At 43.4% G+C, this 23,234-nt stretch overlaps 1 protein-coding gene and 1 long non-coding RNA gene across 3 annotated transcripts in view; one reads left to right on the top strand and one right to left on the bottom strand.

Moving 5' to 3' along the window:
* LOC138751663 (uncharacterized) overlaps positions 1–18,941 on the top strand; it is a 36,885-nt gene extending 17,944 nt beyond the window's left edge. Inside the window, exons 2-4 of one of the 2 annotated variants that reach the window (XR_011350111.1) lie at positions 13,192–13,337; positions 17,040–17,184; positions 18,599–18,941. This is a non-coding gene — a long non-coding RNA (uncharacterized lncRNA). The remainder of the gene's footprint in view (positions 1–13,191; positions 13,338–17,039; positions 17,185–18,598) is intronic. The other variant, XR_011350110.1, reaches the window with a different exon arrangement.
* LOC138751662 (inactive ubiquitin thioesterase OTULINL-like) overlaps positions 17,290–23,234 on the bottom strand; it is a 48,178-nt gene continuing 42,233 nt past the window's right edge. The window contains exon 8 of the mRNA XM_069914245.1: positions 17,290–19,352. Within this exon, the coding sequence (XP_069770346.1) occupies positions 19,173–19,352 (180 nt within the window). The 3' untranslated portion in view covers positions 17,290–19,172. The remainder of the gene's footprint in view (positions 19,353–23,234) is intronic.

Below are 23,234 nucleotides of genomic sequence, written 5' to 3'. Positions count from 1 at the left end.
AGAGCCAGATTAATGAGCAGTACACCACATTCACCCCTTGTTTTTTTATTTTGTCCAGCAGGGTGATGTGGGGGCTCAAAGTCTTACAGGTTAAGTCGGTCCGGTGGCCTGGTCTTCTGCTGGCAGAGAGCCGGTTGCTCTGCTTTAGCTGGGGCCGTTGTTTCATCCTGGATCTTCAGCACTGTATCGACCTGCTGGGGGACGTGGTGGCTCGACCAGAGTGGCTGGGGTGGGGCCGGGTCTAGGGTGCCATAGTATGTAGTGTCCATGGGAGGGGAGGGTGCACTCCTTGGGTGCCCCCAGAGGGAGAAAGTTTCATTGCATCTATCTGAGTAGGCCACGTTTGCATAGGGGAGCTTGTGGCCTCCACATGGTGGCACTGCTGCGCTTCTATTCAGGGGACACATCGCATGCCAATCAAGGTCAGACTTACCCCAAGCCATCAAGGTCACCCTTGCGATTGGCCCATCTAAATGATCAGGTGCTGGAGTCCAGGCATCCTGCCTGTACTTGCTTCTGACCTTCACCCAATTGGCCCAGGTGAATCACCTGGGCTGACCCCAGTTGAGCCCTTGAACTTGGCATCGAGCCATTGACAACAGCAGGCAATGGGCCCTGCCTGCCCCGAGTGATTGGCCCCCAATTCCTGCTGCAGGGTTATAAAGGACCATGCTTCCCTTTGCGTACTCTCTTTTTGACCCCTGGTGGCTCTGGGTTGGGGTGAGTCGCAAGGTTAGTTAGCTAGAGCCGTGACCGTACAAGTCAAGGGGTAGGGGCACGTAGCATCACCTTAATCCTGATTGTTGATGGTATGTGTACTTGTGTCCTTTCCTAAGTCCTGTCGGTTTTCCCTCATTATCCACAGTATATATTCAAGCCCTTGTGTATTGTGTGTGTTTAGGTTCATTTAGCATTTTGATCTTGTGGCTCCATCTTTATCTCCTGAAAATAAACTTGTGCTTTGTCCCTGATCTTGATCTGGTTCTTAACCTGTGGGACCCACTCGAACCCTCACTTACAATAGAGCTGGACCATTTCAACCAGTGGGTCAGGTTTATGGCCCCTCTCATGCTACTGTAGCAGGGTTGGCCCTGGGGACATCAACCAGAATGGCAGGGTGGTCCACAATGTGGTTTCCTGGGGAAGGATAAAATTCATTCGTGAGGGGTAGGATTGGTGGCAGTAGATAGCAGTGACCTTATTGTGTGGAATGCCTCGGGAAGGACCTCCTGCCAGTGAAAGACTGGCAGCACCCTGAACTTAAGGGCAAGGAGGATGGCCTTCCACACGGTGATGTTCTCCCTCTCCACCTGGCCGTTCCCTTGGGGGTAATAACTAGTGATCCTGCTGGTGGTGATACCACTGGCCAGCAGGTATTGGTGTAGCTCATTGCTCACGAATGAGGACCCCCGGTCGTTGTGCACATATGACAGGGACCTGAATAGGGTGAACAAGTTGTGCAGTGCCCTGATGGTTACGTCTGGGCAGGAGATGGCAAAGGGGAAATGTGAATACTCATTAATGACCATGAGGAAATACATGTTGCAGTTGGTGGAATGGAGGGGGCCCGTGTAATCCATACACAGGCATTTGAAAGACCATGTGGCTTTCAGTAGGTGCGCCCTATCTGGTTGGTAGAACTATGGTTTGCACTCCGCGCAAACCTGGCAGTCCCTGGTCAAGTCTCTGACCTCCCCGATGGAGTACAGCAGGTAACAAGATTTGATAAAGTGGAAAAAAATCTCATGATCATTGTAGAGGGTTTTGAGGCAGTGAATCTGAGCATTGGCACATGTCCCTTGGGAAAGGGTATCTGGGGGCTCGTTGAGCTTCCCGGGCTGATACAGGATATTGTAGTTATAGATGAAGAGTTCAATCCTGTACTTCAATATTTTATCTTTCTTTATCTTACCTCGCTGTTTGTTGTTAAACATGAATGCCACAGCCCGTTGGTCCGTGAGCAGGGTAAAATGTCTGCCGGCCATGTAGTGCTTCCAGTGCCACATCACCTCAACTATTGCCTGAGCCTCCTTCATGATGGAAGAGTGTCAGATTTCAGGGCCCTGGAGGGCTCGGGAGAAGAAGGCCACGGGCCAACTTGCCTGGATCATGGTGGCAGCCAGGGCAAAATCAGACGCATTGCTCTCAACCTGAAATGGGGCAGATTCATCCACCGCATACGTTGCGGCTTTAGCGATGTCTTCTTTTATTCAACTGAGAGCTGCCCGGGCTTCTCTTGTCAGGGAGGAAAATGTGGACTTGCAAGCTTTGTCTGCATGATTAGACACCCACTGTGAGTAGTAGGAAAAGAACCCCAGGCACCTTTTCAGGGCCTTGAGGCTGTGGTGAGGTGGGACCTCTTGCAGTGGGCATATGCAGTTCGGGACAGAGCCAATGACTCTATTCTCACAACACAGCCAAGGATCACCAGGCGGGTAGTGCAGAAAATACATTTATCTCTGTTGTAGGTGAGGTTTAGGTTTTATATCGGACCCAAGGACCTCGCTGCCACGTCCCAGCTTGCTTGGCCATGGCACACGAACCATGGGTGTAAAGGGTGGGGCCAGTACTGCGCGCACTGCACTCCACCTAAAAGCTCCTTTGCGCAGGCCCGAGGACAGGTCCACGTCCTCCCCCTCCACGTCCTCCCCCTCCACGTCCTCCCCCTCCACGTCCTCCCCCTCCACGTCCTCCCCCTCCACGTCCTCCCCCTCCACGTCCTCCCCCTCCACGTCCTCCCCCTCCACGTCCTCCCCCTCCACGTCCTCCCCCTCCACGTCCTCCCCCTCAAAAGATGCTCACAAACTCAAGCTAGCATGCTGGAACATCAGAACCATGCTAGACAAGGCTGACAGCCACCGACCTGAACGTCGGTCTGCCCTCATTGCACATGAACTCCTCAGACTTGACATCGACATAGCCGCTCTCAGTGAAGTCCGCCTGGCAGATGTAGGCAGCCTCCAAGAACGCGGCGCGGGCTACACACTCTACTGGTCTGGCAAGCCTTCGGATGAACGATGCCTATCTGGTGTAGGCTTCATGGTCAAGAGCTTCATTGCCTCCAAACTCGAAAACCTTCCGACAGGCCTCTCGGACCGAAACATGTCCATGCGACTCCCCCTTCAAAACAAGCGTCACATCACCCTCATCAGTGTCTATGCTCCAACCCTCCAGGCGGAACCAGCAGAAAAGGACAAGTTCTACACCGACCTGCGCAACCTCATCCAACGCACCCCTACAGCCGACAAGGTTGTCATCCTGGGCGACTTCAATGCTCGTGTCGGCAAAGACTCAGAAACCTGGCCAGGAATCCTGGGCAAGCATGGCGTCGGCAAGTGCAATGACAATGGGCGCCTCCTGTTGGAGCTCTGCGCAGAACAGCGGCTTGTCATTACAAACACCCTTTTTCAGCAGAGGGACAGCCTTAAGACCACCTGGATGCATCCCCGATCCAAACACTGGCACCTCCTGGACTACATCCTGGTGCGAGAAAGTGACAAACGAGATGTGCTCCACACCAGGGTCATGCCTAGCGTGGAATGCCACACTGACCACCGGCTGGTTCGCTGCAAGCTCAACCTTCACTTCAAGCCAAAGCCCAGGAACAATAAAGCCCCCAGAAAGAGGTTCAATGTTGGAAACCTGCAGTCAGACGAAGCGAGAGGAAACTTCCAGGCAAACCTCAAAGCAAAGCTCGACGATGCAACCCGCCTCACGGACCCGTCCCCTGAAACCCTCTGGGATCAGTTGAAGAGTACCATACTGCAATCCACTGAAGAGGTACTGGGCTTCTCCTCCAGGAAAAACAAGGACTGGTTTGACGAAAACAGCCAGGAAATCCAGGAGCTGCTGGCAAAGAAGCGAGCTGCCCACCAGGCTCACCTTACAAAGCCGTCCTGTCCAGAGAAGAAACAAGCCTTCCGTCGCGCATGCAGCCATCTTCAGCGCAAACTCCGGGAGATCCAAAATGAGTGGTGGACTAGCCTCGCCAAACGAACCCAGCTCAGCGCGGACATTGGCGACTTCAGGGGTTTCTACGAGGCTCTAAAGGCTGTGTACGGCCCCTCACCCCAAGTCCAAAGCACGCTGCGCAGCTCAGACGGCAAAGTCCTCCTCAGCGACAAGATCTCCATCCTCAACCGATGGTCAGAACACTTCCAATCTCTTTTCAGTGCCAACCGCTCAGTCCAAGATTCCGCCCTGCTCCAGCTCCCTCAACAGCCCCTAAGGCTAGAGCTGGATGAGGTTCTCACCCTGGATGAGACATATAAGGCAATTGAACAACTGAAAAGTGGCAAAGCAGCAGGTATGGATGGAATCCCCCCAGAGGTCTGGAAGGCTGGCGGCAAAACTCTGCATGCCAAACTGCATGAGTTTTTCAAGCTTTGTTGGGACCAAGGAAAACTGCCTCAGGATCTTCGTGATGCCACCATCATCACCCTGTACAAAAACAAAGGCGAGAAATCAGACTGCTCAAACTACAGGGGAATCACGTTGCTCTCCATTGCAGGCAAAATCTTCGCTAGGATTCTACTAAATAGAATAATACCTAGTGTCGCCGAGAATATTCTCCCAGAATCACAGTGCGGCTTTCGCGCAAACAGAGGAACTACTGACATGGTCTTTGGCCTCAGACAGCTCCAAGAAAAGTGCAGAGAACAAAACAAAGGACTCTACATCACCTTTGTTGACCTCACCAAAGCCTTCGACACCGTGAGCAGGAAAGGGCTTTGGCAAATACTAGAGCGCATCAGATGTCCCCCAAAGTTCCTCAACATGATTATCCAACTGCACGAAATGCACGAAAACCACAAGGTCGGGTCAGATACAGCAATGAGCTCTCTGAACCCTTCTCCATTAACAATGGCGTGAAGCAAGGCTGTGTTCTCGCACCAACCCTCTTTTCAATCTTCTTCAGCATGATGCTGAACCAAGCCATGAAAGACCCCAACAATGAAGACGCTGTTTACATCCGGTACCGCACGGATGGCAGTCTCTTCAATCTGAGGCGCCTGCAAGCTCACACCAAGACACAAGAGCAACTTGTCCGTGAACTACTCTTTGCAGACGATGCCGCTTTAGTTGCCCATTCAGAGCCAGCTCTTCAGCGCTTGACGTCCTGCTTTGCGGAAACTGCCCAAAATGTTTGGCCTGGAAGTCAGCCTGAAGAAAAACTGAGGTCCTCCATCAGCCAGCTCCCCACCATGACTACCAGCCCCCCCACATCTCCATCGGGCACACAAAACTCAAAACGGTCAACCAGTTTACCTATCTCGGCTGCACCATTTCATCAGATGCAAGGATCGACAATGAGATAGACAACAGACTCGCCAAGGCAAATAGCGCCTTTGGAAGACTACACAAAAGAGTCTGGAAAAACAACCAACTGAAAAACCTCACAAAGAAAAGCATATACAGAGCCGTTGTCAAACCCACACTCCTGTTCGGCTCCGAATCATGGGTCCTCTACCGGCATCACCTACGGCTCCTAGAACGCTTCCACCAGCGTTGTCTCTGCTCCATCCTCAACATCCATTGGAGCGCTTTCATCCCTAACGTCGAAGTACTCGAGATGGCAGAGGTCGACAGCATCGAGTCCACGCTGCTGAAGATCCAGCTGCGCTGGATGGGTCACGTCTCCAGAATGGAGGACCATCGCCTTCCCAAGATCGTGTTATATGGCGAGCTCTCCACTGGCCACCATGACAGAGGTGCACCAAAGAAAAGGTACAAGGACTGCTAAAGAAATCTCTTGGTGCCTGCCACATTTACCACCACCAGTGGGCTGATAAAGCCTCAAACCGTGCATCTTGGCGCCTCACAGTTTGGCGGGCAGCAACCTCATTTGAAGAAGACCGCAGAGCCCACCTCACTGACAAAAGTCAAAGGAGGAAAAACCCAACACCCAACCCCAACCAACCAATTTTCCCCTGCAACCGCTGCAACCGTGTCTGCCTGTCCCGCATCGGACTTGTCAGCCACAAACGAGCCTGCAGCTGACGTGGACTTTTTACCCCCTCCATAAATCTTCGTCCGCGAAGCCAAGCCACAGAAAAAAGAAAGGTGAGGTTTAGCCGTCTGGCTGTTGTGAGGAATTTCTGATGTTGGTGCCATGATCTTGCTGGTCAATAGACAATAGAAGCTGGAGTAGGCCCTTCGGCCCGTCGAGCCAGCACTGCCATTTTACAGATCATGGCTGATCACTACTATCAGTACCCTTTTCCAGCCTTATCCCCATAACCCTTAACTCCTTTGCCCACTAGAGTCTTATCTAACTCTCTTTTGAACATAATCAGTGAATCTGCCTCTACCACCCTCTGTGGCAGAGCATTCCACAGATTCACACTTCTCTGGGTAAAAAAATGTTTTCTCATCTCCATCCTAAAGGGCCTACCCTGTATTCTTAAACTATGCCCTCTAGTCCTGTTCTCCCCCATCATTGGAACAAGTAATCCGACTTCACCCTGTCTATCCCCTGATAATTTTGTATACCTCAATCATATCCCCCCTCATCCTTCCAAACTCCATCGGATACAAGTCCAGTTTTTCTAGCCTTTCAGCATATGTCAACCCCGCCATCCCTGGAACTAACCTTGTAAATCTGCGCTGCACACCCTCTATAGCTAGTATGTCCTTCCTCAAAATTGGAGACCAGAACTGGACGCAATACTCCAGGTGGAGTCTCACCAGGGCCCTGTACAACTGCAGAAGGGCGTCTCTGTTCCTATACTCCAATCCCCTCTTTATGAAAGCCAACATGCCATTTGCCTTCATCACAGCTTTCTGAACCTGCATGTTAGCCTTCAGTGACCAGTGAACAAGTACACCCAGATCCATTTGCACCTCCCACTCCCTAGCTTGTCTCCATTTAAATAATACTCAGCTTTCCTAAAATGCCCCCAAAATGGATAACCTCACATTTGCTCACATTGAACGTCATCTTCCATTCAGCAGCCCACTCCCCCAACCTGTCAAGTCCCTCTGCATTTTCCTGACACCCTCCTCACACCCCACACCGCCACCCAGTTTAGTGTCATCCGCAAATTTGCTCATGTTATTAATAATCCCCTCATCCAAATCATTTACATAAATTACAAACAACTAAGGACCCAATACCGATCCCTGCGGCACTCCACTCGTCACATCCTGCCATCCTGAAAAAGACCCGCTTACTCCAACCCTTTGTTTCCTATTTCTTAACCAATTTCCTATCCATGTCAGCACCTTACCTCCAATACCATGCTCCCTGATCTTGCCCACTAGTCTCCCGTGCGGTACCTTATCAAAGGCCTTCTGGAAGTCCAAATACACCACATCCACTGGCTCTCCCAAGTCCACCCTCTTTGTCACATCCTCGAAAAATTCCAGAAGGTTAGTCAAGCATGACTTACCCTTAAGGAATCCATGCTGACTAGCCCTTATACTATTATTTCTGCCTAAGTGTTCTGCTATTACTCCTTTTATGATAGATTCCAATATCTTCCCCACCACTGACGTCAGGCTGACCGGTCTATAATTTCCCATTTTCTCCCTCCCTCCCTTCTTAAAAATCGGCACCACATCAGGCACTCTCCAATCCTCAGGGACCCTCCCCCGAATTTATGGAACTTTGGAAAATGTCAACCAGTGCCTCCACAATTTCCATAGCAACTTCTTTAAGCACCCTGGGATGTAGCCCGTCAGGCCCTGGGGATTTATCAGCCCTCAGTCCCAACAATTTACTCACAATCTCCTGCTTCTGGATCCAGATATCCATTAGATCCCCTACTTCCCCAGGAAAGTTCCCCAAGTCTCTTGATACCGCATGACCACTGCCCCCTAACTGACCATAACCTATATCCTCCTTGGTGAAGACATTATCCAAATAGGGAAAGGTGGCATGCAGGTCAATTTGGTCCATCTCCTGATGAAAGACAGACACCGTTGGTAACATCAAAGGGGACTGTGAGGAAATGGTAGAAGTGGCCATCTGCCTCAAAGGCAGTGTACTGGTGGTCCTCCGGAAGGATGGGGAGCTAGTGGTAGGCAGATTTCAGGTCATTCATGGAGAACACACAATATTGGGCAATTTGATTGTCCATGTCTGCAATGCGAGGGAAAGTATCCAGCTGTGTATAGTGGTTAATAGTCTGGCGATAATCAATCATCATCCTGTGTTTACCCCTGCCCTTGACCACCACCACTTAGGCTCGCCACCGGCTGTTACTGGCCTTGATGATACTCTTATTCACGAGTCACCGGACTTCCTCTTCAATAAAAGCCCTGTCTCCTTCACTATATCGTCTGCTTTTTGTAGCGACTGGCTTACAGTTGGGGGTGAGGTTCACGAACAGTGGTGGAGGATTGTTATGGAGATTAGAGAGACCAATGTCGATTAGGCTGGCAGGGTTGGGGGGAGCAAGTCGAGATGCTGACGAACTGTGGGGGGGGGGGGGGGGGGGAGGATTGGAGACCATCGGATTGCATTGTGACATTCTTGAGGCACTGAAAGTCCAATCCCAGCAGCACTAGTGTGCAGAGCTGTGGTATGATGAAGAGTTTAAAGTTCCTTTAAGTCATGCCCCACACGGTCAGCGTCACAGTGGTGTAGCTGTAGATCTTTGGTGAGGCACTTTGAGGCCAAGGTGACTTTATAGCTTACTGGCTTTTCTTTAAGGGAGTAATGCTGCATCGTATCAGGGTGGATAAAACTCTCAGTGCTCCGCTATCGAAAAGGCATCTTGTCACCTGATCGTTGATTGAGATGACCATCATACATTGGGAGAATTGATGTGGACTGTTTTGGTCCAGCATCATGGTGTGGCCTGTGTTGACCAGTCACTGACTGTAGGTAGCCAGCATGTGCCTCATTGACTTTCTCCCTGCACTGGTCCTTGAGTATGTTCATTGCCTCTGTGTATGTTGAGGCATCCCTGATCATCGGGAACACTCAGTGTCTGACCCGGGAGAAGAGGAGGTACAGCTTGTTTGCCTCTGTGGCCACACTCTGGTGGAGTTCTATGGAAAGACCTCAAAGCAGCGTAGCCAAGGTTCAGAGCTGTCTGAGGCTTCTGGTGATTGTGGGTCAATATCCAGCTTGTCAGGCTTCGAGTTGTTCCATCACTGGAAAAAAATTGTAAATAAAATTGATGCACAATCAATAACTCAAAAGCCTAGAGTTATGGAACAGTAGGCTTTTATTTACAATAAACTTGAAGGTCATTTTGTTCTGTGACCCAGGCTTTCTGGGGTGGGTTTATGGTGTTGGAGCCTTTATACAGGGACAAGGGGGGAGGATCCACGGGTACAGTCACAGAATGGGCAGGGCCAGGTTAATGAGTGTATACCAATTCACCACAGGACAGTCTAAAACTCGCGTCTCCAATGTCGCCAGAAGGTACACTTATGGATCCTGTGGAAAATCCACTTATGTAATTTTTTCAGGTCTTACCAGAAAGATCTTACTTTTGTACAGAGCCAGGTGGAGTGGACAAAAGTTACAACTAGCCCACCACACCTAAAGCAGGCTTTGATATGTATAATTTTTTGATGTGTGAGATTTTTGATGTGTGAGGTACAGCTGGTGCAAGATGTTGCACTGCACCAACCTGTATCTGGCACTGATGACTCCAGACATGCTGTCCAGACACAGGTCTTGCCACCACTCTTCATTGATTGTTGTGCCCAAGTCTGACTCCCATCTCTCCCTCGACCTGTGTAAGCCTGGCTTCGGGCCCTCACTTTGGAATATGTAATATATCTTAGAGATAAATTGACACACATTCCCCTGTCAAATTAGAATCTCCACATTACTACATCTAGGTAGGGTCATAGACAGTCCCAATTTTTCCCTAAAGAAAGATCTTATTTGCTGATAGTAGAAGAATGTTCTATTAGACAAATTGTATTTGTTCTTCAACTGCTCAAATGACATGAGCTGCCTTTGCTTGTAACAGTCCTTGATACACCTGATCCCTTTCTGGCATCAGTTGTCAGGATTTTATTACCCAGAGTCAAGGGTATTAAATAGTTCTGGGTCAAAGGCATTTTGGAGATAATCCCACCTTCAATCCAATACATTAATTAATTATTTGCCATATTTGAAGTATATGCTTTAGTATTGGATTGTTTTTTAAAATTAATTTAGTTTCCCATTTATATATAAACTCTTCTGACATCTTTTCACCTATTGCATCTTGTCCAATTTGAGCCCAGGAGGGTGGAGGCCTCCTCTCAAATAATGAGGTGATAAATCTTGTAGGTGGTGTTACAAACTAACAACCCAAAGGGACTTTATTAGCACTAACAATGGAACAGCAATGGAAAATTCACCAGACAATGGTAAATTCAAAATAATAGTTTTTATTAATTATCAATAACATAACATTTCTTACTTATCCCTAAACTTTAACTCTATTAATTTAACCCCACTATGCACAAATGTAAAATCTGTGTGTGCGTGTTATTAAAGTCCCACTCTGAAATGTCAATTTTAAAAACTTCAGCATCATTTTAGTCTTGCTTGAAGGTCTTAAATTCTCAATTCAGAAATAATTATAAGGCACTTTTAAACATCATATCTTCAGCCTCTTTACTCACAATTCTTTATGAGATATCTCGAACGATATTCTATAAATGGAAGTGTCATCATTTGAGCCACCAATGTACCTCCTGTGAAAAGGAGAGTACAATTCATGCCTTCCCAGGATCAAATCTTCTTTTTACTGAAGATTTTGAATCTGCTCTCTTTTCGAAGAGACTAATGTGATTATTTTCTTCCACGAGGAATTCACAAACCCAGACAACAGTTAAATGAAGTGGCCATACAAAAACAGAATTCTATCCTCTTTTCCAAAGAGACTGCAAAGTAGTCTTCCTTATTTCAAAAGTCACATTCTGTGTTCCACTTTTCCCAGGAGTAACACCCAACAGCATCTATTCTGGTTACTATAATTCAACCCTTTCTTTCACAAGGTTCCAACCCTTGTGTGTCACAGGGTTTTGACTTCTGTATTCTCGAAACTGAACACTTTATCTCTCATTTCATTCATATATTTCCAGCCTATTTCTCATGTCTCATCATTTTTGTCTTTGAAGCTCATAAGGTCTTTTGACACAAATGTGCTAAAAGCATTTGAGTTCACTTGTGTCTCTGAGAAGTCTGCTTTCCTCAGAACTAAAATGGCTGAACATTTATACAGGTGCTTCTGAACTAATACCTATTGTTTCCAATATCTCAAGAACCACCATAAATCATTTTCATCTTCTTGATTCTAACTTCAATCAGCATCCATTTTCATCTCAAAGAACCATGTGTGTTTAAAATGCTAATATGTTGTCTTTGTGCCCCTGTAACCACCCAAACTAACTTATTAAATCATATCTAGATGAAATATAGTTTTAATATTAAACTAAGAATTCATATTAACACAGATCTGTTACATTTAGAAATTAAAGCATCAAAGTACAGAGCGAAAGTAAACAAATGAGAGGTAAAGAGTTGGCTTGGGGAAAATATGTGAATACACCAGTGAAAAGAATTCTCTCTACAAGCTAACTCATTGAAAGATGTTTGTAAGAAAGCTGATGGTCCATACTTGCTCCATAAAAACTTCTGGAAACATAATTTAAAGAAAAGATCCTAGCATTTAACAAGAGATTTGAAATGGGACTTTAAAATTGATGTTTCCAAAAGCCCGTCTGGATTTTGAAACCGCACGCACATTTTACACTTGTGCATCATATGGGTTAATTTAGCATTAAGTTTAGAGTTATTGAGAGATGTTATGTGAGGAATAATTTAATTAAAAGACTTTTTTTTTCAATTTATCATTAGCTGGTAACTTTTCAATTGCTGTTCCTAGGTTAGAGCTAGTTAAGGGCATGCTAGTTCATAACATAAATTGGGCAGCTAAAGAAGTCATTTGTAAAAGGGTTTCCATTTCATTAATTACTGCCATCATTGCTGGGAGATGAAGTTGGAGTCAGTATCATACAGCACCAAAACAGCCCTTCAGCCCACTGAGTTCACACCAACCATCAAACTCCCAAATAAATAATCCTACACTTCCCATTTTTATTTTCATAGGCCAATCATCTTCCTCCACCCCTGGTCTTCCCCAATTCTGCCATTTATCTATACTTCAGGGATACTTTATAGTGGCCAATTCCCAATCAGCCCTTACATCTTGGTATTTGGGAGAAACAGCAGCACATTTAGGCATCCTCTTGATCAAATTTTGACATGAGCGTCTGAAATAGTGCACTTTTTCCAAGTGTTTGAACCAAGGTTGGCACCATGCTTTCCCCCCCCCCCCCCTCCCCACCACTCCACCACCCCAAGCCTTTGAACTGAAGATGTTATTAGCTCCAGAAAATAGTTGTTTCGACACAATAAAAACTAAACATCAATGGCAAGTTATTAGCAAGTGCAATTTGATCGTTTTTATAGTGTTTCTCCTCACTGGATGCTTCAGACAATATAAAATAGTCGGAGGTGCAGATAGAGAGAAAAGTGAAGATGTGTATTTCAGGAATTCAAATTTGGGCAGAACAAATGCTGTAAATGACAGGATCTTAAGGAATGATCTACAAAGGGACCTTGGCATGCAAGTCATTTGTGAAAATGAGGAAAGTGGATGGGGTAGTAAAGAAGGCATTTGGTACGAATGCTTTTGAGGAGAAAGGCATTAAATATAATAGTTGGGATGGAATATTGCAGCTGTACAGGATTGGTTAGACTGCATTTGGGGCCTGGTTGCAGACTACAGGATGTGATAGAAATAGAGAGTGCGCAGAAGAGATTCATCAGGATGTTGCCTAGAATGGAGGGCTGTAGTTATATGGAGAGTTTGGGTGGGCTAGAATTATTCTCACTGGAAAATTGGAGGGCTAACCATAGAAACTTATAATATAACGAAGAGCATAAGTAGGATAGGTAGTCAGGGTCCCCCCCCCCCCCCCCCCCCCCTTACCGGCAGAGAAGTCTAGAACTAGAAAGCACATATTTAAGGTGAAAGGAGAGAAACTTAAAGGGAAAGGATTGTGGGGATTTTTTTTCTGCACTGAGAGTGGTGGTTATCTAGAATAGGTTATTGGGGAGGTAGTAGAAGCAGATATAATTATATTGTCTAAAATAACTATTCTCAACAGGGGACATGTGTACAAAATTAAGGGAAGGTTTTGTTTTTTGATATTTTTTTTTACACACAGAGTTGTGAACGCCTGGAATGTCTTGCTGGGGGTGGTGATGGAGGCTGAAACACATGGATGAAAGAAAAATAGAGGGGTATGGCTGGCTAGAGTTTCTCCTGAAAGAAGGGAAACAAGAGGAACTTGGTGGTGACCTAGAAAATCAGGTATCAGTTAAAAAACCATGATGGGGCAATTTTCTTTGGCAAGACACTGAAGCACTGATCATGGGAAATCAGTTTGGGTGTGTCCAATGAGCAACAAATCTCTGAAACCAACAAGAACCTTCATGTGCAGTAACCATTTACCGTTAAGCACAAGAGCCTGGTGAAAATTTATAAATGTTAAATTCTGTGCACAGTATGAGAATTGCCTGATACCAGTGAACTTGGAGGAGTGAGAAGTGAGATTGGAGTGTGAATCAAAAAACTTTCCTGAACATATACACATTACATACACATGCACTTAGAATTAGGGTTAAGTTAATAGTAATAAGTTAAAGTTTGAGCCTGTTTTTATGTTTAAAGAAAATTAAAAGCAACTTTTGTTTAAGTAACCATTTGTCTTGGTGAATTTCTATTGCTGCTGGGTTTTGGGGCCCAAAGGCTCGTAACATCCCTATTACCTTTTTTAAACAAGATGACTATATTTGCAATTCTCCAATCTCTGGCATCTCTCCTGTGGACAAAGATTCAAAGATTATTGCTATTGCCCCAGCTATCTCTTCTCTTACTTCCCACTGCAATCTAGGGCATTTCATGTACACCCCCTGGGGAATCAATCTTGATGATTTTAAGATCCAACACTTCCATTTCCTTACTCTCCACATTGTCCAGCACACTGACCTGTTCAATTTCAAACTCACTGTGATCAAGGTCCTTTTGTGAATAATGATGCAAAGTATTAATTTAGGACCTCCCGAACCTCCTCTGCCTCCAGGCACATTTGCCTTCTTTAGTGCCCAACCTTTATTTTCGTCATCCTGTTCTTCACATATGCATAGAACACCTTGGGGTTCTCCTTAATTCTACATCCCAAGGCCTTCTTATGCCTCCTTCAAGCTCTCCTCTGTCCTTTCTTAAGCTCCTTCCTGGCTACCATATACTTCTCATGTGCCCTTCCTGTTTTCTGCTTCCTAAATCTAATGTATGTCTCCTTCTTCCTCTTGACTAGCTGCCTGACCTTGGTTCCCTTTTCCTACCATCGTTTCCTTGTCCCAGTGGGACAAACCTATCTTGAACAAGTGGTCCCTAAACTTTCTCCACATTACTTCTGTGCTTTTACCCTAAAACATTTTTCCAATTTATTCTTTCTAGTTCCAGCCTCATCCCTTCATAATAAGCCTTTACCCAGTTAAGCACTTTCCCAGTTTGACTGTTTTCATCCTTTTCCATAACTATGTAAAAGTTAAAGGAGCTATGGTCACTCTTACCATAATGCTCCTCCTCCTGACTAGGTTTATCCCCCAGAACCAGATCTCGTATGGCCTCTCCTCTAGTCGGCCAGTCCACTCACTGTGTCAGGAAGCCTTCTTGTATACACCTGACAAACTCATCCCCATCTATTCCTCTTGCAGTCGGTAGGTTCCATTCAATATTATGGAAGTTGAAATCACCCATAACTACAACCCTGTATTTCCCATATCATTCCAAAATCTGTCTGCTTATCTGCTCCTTGGTGTCATGAGGGCTAGTTGGAGCCTTTAGACTACTCCCACCACAGTGATCACTCCCTTCCTGTTTCTGACTTCCCCCCACACCAACTCAGTGGACACTCTCTCTGCAGCATCCTCCCTATCTATAGTTGTGATACTATCCCTGACCAGTAATGCTACTCTACCCCTTTGCTACCTCTCATCCTATATTTTTTTAAACATCTAAACCCTGGTACCTGCATCAGCCAATCTTGCCCTTCATCCAGCCAAGTTTCAGTAATGGCCACAACATCGTAGTTCCACATACTGATTCATGCTCTAAGTTCATTCCCTTTATTCCTAATACTCTGCTTACCTTTGTTTTGTCCCCTGCCTGTCCTTCCTCACCAACTCAGAGCACCTAGCCTCATGCTTTTGACCTTCTACCTTAATCTCTGCACTCATGTTCTGATTCCCACCTCATTGTCAAACTAGCTTAAACCCTCCCCAACAGCTCCAGCAAACCTATCCACCGGGATATTGGTCCCCCTCCAGTTCAGGTGCAGCCCATCTTTTTTGTAGAGGTCAGACCTTCCCTAGAAGATTCTAATGATCCACAAATCTGAACCCCTGCACCAACACTTCAGCCACACGTCCATCTGCCACAACTACCCTCTCTGGCATGGCATAGGCAGCAATCCTGAGATTACCACACTTGAGGTCCTGGATTTTTAAAAATTTCCTAACTCCCTATATTCCCTCTTCAGGACCTCAGCCTCCTCATCTGACCCAATGCATTGGTCCCCACATAGACTATGACATCTGGGTGCTCCCCCTCCCCCTCCAGAAGGCTATGAACTTGATCAGAGACATCCCTGACCCTGGCTCCTGGGAGGCAATGTTCCATCCTGGTATGTGCCAAATATAGGCAAATAGAATTAGTGTAGATAGGTCAGCATGGAGAAGTTGGGCCAATAGGATGTTAGAAACAAATTAAAGATTTTAAAGTTTATTGCCCATAACCTATTTCAGCATATAAATTCCTGCAAATGTTCAATAAGATTGCTTCAATATACATTTTCCATAGAAAAATTAATCCATATTTATCAAAGAAAGAACGATTTGGCTCTATTAGTGCCCTAACTTTAATGGCATAAATTATTATGAATGACTACAAAAGTTTGTTATATGTCTGTTGAAAAAGCTTGAAGAATTTAAAGTAAGTGTGATTTGATCATCTTATTCCAAGAAAAATTTGTTTGTAAGATACTAATTGCTCCTGCCATATACTTTTATCTCAATTAAAATACCTAGCTTTATTTTTATCTTTTATAAAACCAACCATTTTGTCTGACATCTTTGAGAAAATTAGCTTAGAACCACTGAAATGTTATTCAGTAATAAAAGCAATCTTTTTTTTGAAATCTATCTTTTTCAGTTTAGTGCCATGGAATACATTCACATATCTCAGTACATTAACATTTTTTCTTAAACAGAACATCTTCTAATGACCCCATTTCAAATACTATGGAATTCTTTATTCAAAGCATTTTTTTATTTAACAGTACAAAAATAATTACAATCACCAAACTGAATAGCCATCCCCAAATGATCAAAAAGAAATGAACATAATTAAATGTTTCTTTCATGTTTGGCAATTGTACAGATTTATGTATCAAACAAAAATCTCAGTACAGACACAGCAGACTTGATAGAAAATATGTTTTATATGTGGAGACTACTTAAAATGTTCAACTTGACAATGTTGAGAAAACGTCAAGATTCATGCAAAGAAATCCTGTTAAAGCTGAGTATTGCACTGATAAGGATACACACGTTACAGTACACATTAGTGTATAAAAATGCATGCGAAAACATGCCAGTTTGTCTTCTTGAATGCTTCAATGGAGAACAGAAACAATTTAACAAATGCACCATCTATTAGCATAAAAGGGAAAAGATCACACATTACTATTGTTCATTACAGTGCAGTATTTGCTCAAAAGAAATTTACAGCCAATTAAATAATTTATATGCACTCCACACAACAAAAGTTCAAGTATTTTATGCTAACCAAATCAGCAATGCATGATTTTTAGTTGATGCTGATATTTGCCTTTGACCATCCATTTATAGGGACCAGAGGAATGACCCAATGCACAGAGCATGAAAAAAAAAAGCCATTCATGCTCGCCATTTCCACTAATCCTGTGTTAATCCCTTTATGTTTATTCAGGCATTCTCAACAACTCCCTCCAGATTCTACCCTCACCTAAGCATTGGGGGCAATCTGCCAACCTGCAGATTATTAGGATGTGGGAGGAAACCAAAGCACCCACAGGAAACATGAATGTGCAAACTCCACACAGATAACGTTCAAGGTCAGGGTTTAAATTTGTCTCTGGCACTGTGAAACACGACTGTTCAAAGTTATTTTGTCATGGTGATTATATCCTTGTTTCAGAAGAAGAATGTGTATTCACGCACTCACTCACTCACACACACACACACACACACACACACACACACACACACACACACACACACACACACACACACACACACACACACACACACAGAAGATTCAGTTCAGATCAGACCAATTAACAGTGCTGCATTATGAGGTGCCAGTATTATAACTGTTGCTAAAATGAGGATCCCACCTGTCTGAACCTGGCACTATTTGAACACTAAATTATTTCTTCTTGTGTTCTGAAACAAGGGAGGAAGCCTTCCAACAGCCATCATTCAATCAGATCATAGTTAATCTTGTGCCTCAAGTGAACCATGCCACTCAATTCCCACATTCTCAGAATTTGGTGTTCAAAATTTATAAATTTTAGCTCTGCACATACTGAACAAGTATTCACAACTCAGATAGAGAATTACAAAATGTCACAATAATCTATATTGGCCATTCTCAACCTTTGTTTTGGGCATGTCCCTCTTAGGACTCTGCTCAAAGTTTATGGACCCTCTTCCCCGTGAAGCAGTCAAGTTTTGGTTTCTTCTACACTTCTCTCCTACTGACTATAAATATAAAACATTTTTTTAAAAATCATGTTACATGAGGTGAAAACAAGAATTTTACTTATATTTACTGTGGTCCCCTGAGTGGCTGTAGGGCCCCAGCTAAGAATAGCTAATCAACATCTCAGTGCCCAATGGCCAGCCTCTTCCTTATTCTACTCTCTGCAGCTGAAACAAACAATATCTCATGTTTTCCACTATCAATCACTCTCAGAATCTTGTACATTGCAGCTTCTCTTCAACTCTGGTGAGCACAGGAGAAGCAGATACTCTTTGAATCAATTTAGTGAATCTATGTCACTTGAACTTCAAGTCAAGTCATTTCTTCCCCAGGAATAAAAACTAAAATAGTACAATATACTCAAAATCAGATCTCACCCCAGTCTTTAGCCAATCTTAGCAAGATTTCCTCACTTTTGTACTTTTATTCTTTTGCAACAAAGTCAATATTTAACACTCAATTCACTTCTCAAAAACATTAAATTATAATTTGGCTGAATAAATTAATATCATACTCAGTCACGATGTCCAGATCAGTTGAGGGCTAGAGAAGGCACAAGCCAAATAATTAATCTATTCTTCCAAATCCAGCTGCAAAAAACCATGCCAGGATCGTAGGGAGGGAACTCTAAATTCTACAGGAGTTCTGCAATGGAGTCCAAGATCATTCAGTAACTCCTGTCAAAACAATTCTCACATTGGCTTGTTAATTTTATTGTGGAATTCTTAACCCACACTATTAGTTGCCTTTGGTTCACTTAACAGCACATTTTATACCAGAGGAGGAGCAGTACATTAAACATATGGGCTACAGTTACGAGACTTGAACTTCTTAGCCACTGGGGCTCGACTCTGCATTGTATGAGCAAAGAAGAGATGAAGTTTGGGTGCTCAGGAACTCCAGAATAAAGGATGATTTTATATATTCCAGAATTTATCCTTATTTCACTTGTGTGAGGTTGGCAACTCTACCAAAAATAATATTCCAGTAATAGTACATCAGAATAATATTGTTTAAATATACATATATCAAACAATGGAGTAATATTCTTGATATGGAGCAGATGAGAGAAAATGTAACATCAATAAATTCATTCTTTGAGTAATATTATTTTGGAAATGTGCTTTTTTGGTTTCAATATTTAAATCAAAATGTGTGCCTTTCAAGAAACTTTTAGGTTTGCAGCATGTTGGAAATATCAGGTGCACATTCAACAAATTTTCTATAAAAGTAATAGATTTTCTTGCTACAAAGTTTGCACAGAAGATTCTGGACAACTATGTTAAGTCAATACAAAAAAAATCACAAAAAATTGACTCTGATTCTTGATAATGTCATTCAGCTGCAGATAATGGGAACATTATAATGGCGGTCATCTTCAGTTAGAATAAGAACTTCCTGCCATTCCCTGCAGCAGTCCTCAGGATACAACGATACAAATTCTTCAGTACCATATTTGTAGAGTCTGAAGGTTCTGATCTTCAGCCAAAATGTGAATCCAAGGAGAAACATTTCAATCTAGAAATAAATACGCAAAGAGTGAAATAATGATTTCAACTGTCTGATGTATTTGTCTCAAGGAAAAAAAAATGCCATCCAAAAGCCACCTTTTTTGTCTTTCCTCAAAATAAAACTGCCTCTCTGTCTTTACTATTTGCCATACTATTTCCAACCTTCATTTATCCCCGACCATTGTCATCAAATATAGTCCATGCACACATCTTAATTGATAGACGACCATAAAGATCTCAGCTATTTAAAACCATAACAATGGCAACAAGAAATGGAAGTACAAGAATGGGAAAAACAGTATGCTGATGTGAACAATTATCTAGATCTATGCATTCTACTCAAAAATAGCAGCAGAGTCTGCAATCTTAGAATCCCCCCATTAGGTAAAATGCTCCTTGCAGTTAACCATAGGAACATAAGAAGTAGGAACAGGAGCAGGCCAAAAATGGCCCATCGAGTCTGCTCCGCCATTCAATAAGATCATGGCTGATCTCATTTATGACCTAACTCCACCTACCTGCCTTCTCCCCATATCCCCTAATTCCTCTATCATGTAAAAATTTATCTAACCGAATTTTAAATATGTTTAATGAGGCAGCCTCAACCACTTCCCTGGTTAGAGAATTCCAAACATTCACTACTCTCTGGGAAAAACTATTTTTCCTCATCTCTGTCCTAAATCTACTCCCCCGAATCTTGAGACTGTGTCCTCTAGTTTTAGTTTCCCCGGCCAGCTCAAAAAACCTTCTTACATCTATCCTATCCATACCCTTCAAAATCCTATATGTTTCTATAAGATCTCCCCTCATTCTTCTGAATTCGAGTGAATACAATCCTAGATGATTTAATCTTTCATCATAAGTCAACCCTTTCATCCCAGGGATCAACCTAGTAAACCTCCTCTGGACTGTCTCCAAAGCCAGTATATCCTTCCTCAAATATGGAGACCAGAACTGGACACAGTAATCCAGGTGCGGTCTCACCAGTACCATGTACAGTTGCAACATTACCTCCCTAATCCTGAATTCAATTCCTCTAGCAATGAAGGCCAACATTCCATTTGCCTTCTTAATAACCTGCTGCACATGCAACCTATCTTTTTGCGATTCATGCACAAGCACTCCCAAGTCCCTCTGCACAATGGCATGCTATAGTTTTTCACCCTTTAAATACTATTCAGCTCTTTTATTTTTCTTGCCAAAGTGGATAACCTCACACTTACTAACATTGTACTCCATCTGCCAGACCTTTGCCCACTCATCCAGCTTAACTATATCCCTCTGCAGATTTTCCACATCCTCATTACAATTTGCTCTTCCACTCAATTTGGTGTCATCCGCAAACTTGGCTACACCACATTTTGTCCCCTCCTCCAAGTCATCAATGTAAATGATGAATAGTTGTGGGCCTAACACCGACCCCTGCGGCACCCCACTTACTACTCTCTGCCAACCTGAAAAACTCTCACTTATCCTGACTCTCTGCCTCCTGTCAGACAACCAATTTTCGATCCATGCCAATAGACTTCCTGGACTCCACTTTCCTGTAACTTACTGATAAGTCTCTTGTGCGGCACCTTATCAAATGCTTTCTGGAAATCCAAATATACAACATCAACCTGTTCCCCCCTATCCAACGCACCCATTATATCCTCAAAGAATCCTAACAAGTTTGTCAAACAAGATCTTCCCTTTCTAAAACCATGCTGTGTCTGCCTGATTGAACCCTTACGTTCCAAAAGTTTCACTATTTCATCTTTAGTTACGGTTTCAAGCATTTTTCCAACTACAGACATCAAGCTAATTGGCCGATAATTTCCAGTCTTCTGCCTACATCCCTTCTTAAAAAGTGGCGTGACATTTGCTGTCTTCCAGTCTGCCGGGACCTGCCCAGAATCCAAGGAATTTTGGTATATGACCACTATAACTTTTCAGTTATAATTTACTTTCATAATCCTTTTTCCCATTTCTTCTTACCCGCTTTGTAACCCCTTGTTGTTTTCCCAATCTTCCAGTTTCCCACTGCTCTTTGCAGTTTTGTACACCTGCGCCTTCAATTTTATACTCTCCTTTATTTCCTTTGTTAACCACGGTTGATTTTTCCCTCCCTTGCTGCCCTTTTTCCTGACTGGAATATATTTTGTTGAGCATTACAAAATATTTCTTTGAAAATCTTCCACTGTTCCTCCACTGTTTCATCAATTAGCCTGTGCTCCCAGTCCACTCTGCCCAATTCCTCCCTCATCCTATGGTAGTCACTCCTGTTTAAGCATAATATATTAGTTTTAGATCTAACTATTTCCCCTTCCATCTGAATGAGAAATTCAATCATACTATGATCGCTATTTCCCAGATGGTCTCTGACTATTACATCATTTACTCTACCTATCTCATTGCACAACACTAGATCCAGGAGAACATTTTCTCTTGTCGGTTCATTAACATGCTGCTCAAGAAAGCTATCGCGGATCCAGACTCCCACGACCAACTTGATTTTCCCAATCTATGTGGAAGTTAAAGTCCCCCATGACGACTGCCGTATCATTATTACATGCCTCACTTATCTCTCTATTTATTTCCTGTGCCACTAAACTATTGTTATTTGGTGGGTGATAGATAACACCCACCAATAATTTTTTCCCTTTGTTATTCTTTATCTCTACCCAAATGGACTCAACATTATGCTCTTTAGATCTTATATCATCCCTCACTACTGCCTGGAGCTCATCTTTGATTAAGTGTGCAACTCCACCTCCCTTACCATCCTGTCTATCTCTTTGCACCACCTGATACCCTTGAAAGTTTAATTCCCATTTAGGGTCACCTTGATGGCTACCAAATCATAGGCATGGGTACCGATTTGCGCCTCAAGTTCACTAACCTTATTTCTAATACTGCGGGCATTCAGATAAAGTGCTCTTATTCTCTTTGTCCTTTTAATATCTAGTGACTTCTGTAACCATCCATATTTATGAAGTATTGACCATACTTGCCCATACATGTTGAAGTGGCAATTAAAAACAATTCTGAGAGGAATTCTGCCTAAACAAATGGAATCAGTAGCAATGGAATCCAGCACCAAACCCTACAACTGTTTAAGTCAGATTCAAAACAAGTCTTAGGGAAATCACTGAAAAGAAAGGGATGGAAAAGGACTACAACCTGCAGCATGATGAATCAGAGCTACAGTGGGTCATGTTTGTTGGGAATTGCTAATTATCAAGACAATTAAGAGCATAGTTAAACAGTCAAACTTAGGGATAAAAAATGTATTCTTATGCCAGTATATAGAGCTAGAATTAAGAATTGTGATAAAGATAAAAGAGTTTATGAATGATTAGGCATTTTTGATCATCTTTTATTTCCTAAAGTGAAAGGAAAGGGGATTTAGCTATACAAAACAGCTATATGAATATGTTGTACACACCACAATAATAGATTAACATGAGAAATCTTGCGGCATGAAGATAATTTCCAAACAACAGTACTGGCTCTGATAAATTCCATATTTAAACAGCAGTTGGCAGTTGGTAGAGAGCAAGGTATTCAAATTAAAATACATTACCTGATTTGCTGAAAAGACAAATGCTTATTTAACTGTTCGTTTACAAAATGTGCCTTGCATTTGCTATGACTACTTCGAGACTCTAACTATATTGCTGCTCGTGCATAGCAGGTTAATAGATTGCCATTATTAAAGGACTCATGTGGCTTATTTGGACTTGTCAGCCACAAACGAGCCTGCAGCTGACGTGGACTTTTTACCCCCTCCATAAATCTTCGTCCGCGAAGCCAAGCCAAAGAAATAGCTGGGATGTGCTTGATATTCTATTGAAGTGTTATCTATTGAAGTATTATCCATAATTATAATATTTGTGGTATTATACCA

The sequence above is a fragment of the Narcine bancroftii genome, chromosome 1 (genome assembly GCF_036971445.1).
Source record: "Narcine bancroftii isolate sNarBan1 chromosome 1, sNarBan1.hap1, whole genome shotgun sequence".
Lineage (NCBI taxonomy): Eukaryota > Metazoa > Chordata > Chondrichthyes > Torpediniformes > Narcinidae > Narcine > Narcine bancroftii.
The sequence above is the reverse complement of the archived record's forward strand: the minus strand, read 5'-3'. Positions and strand labels throughout refer to the sequence as shown.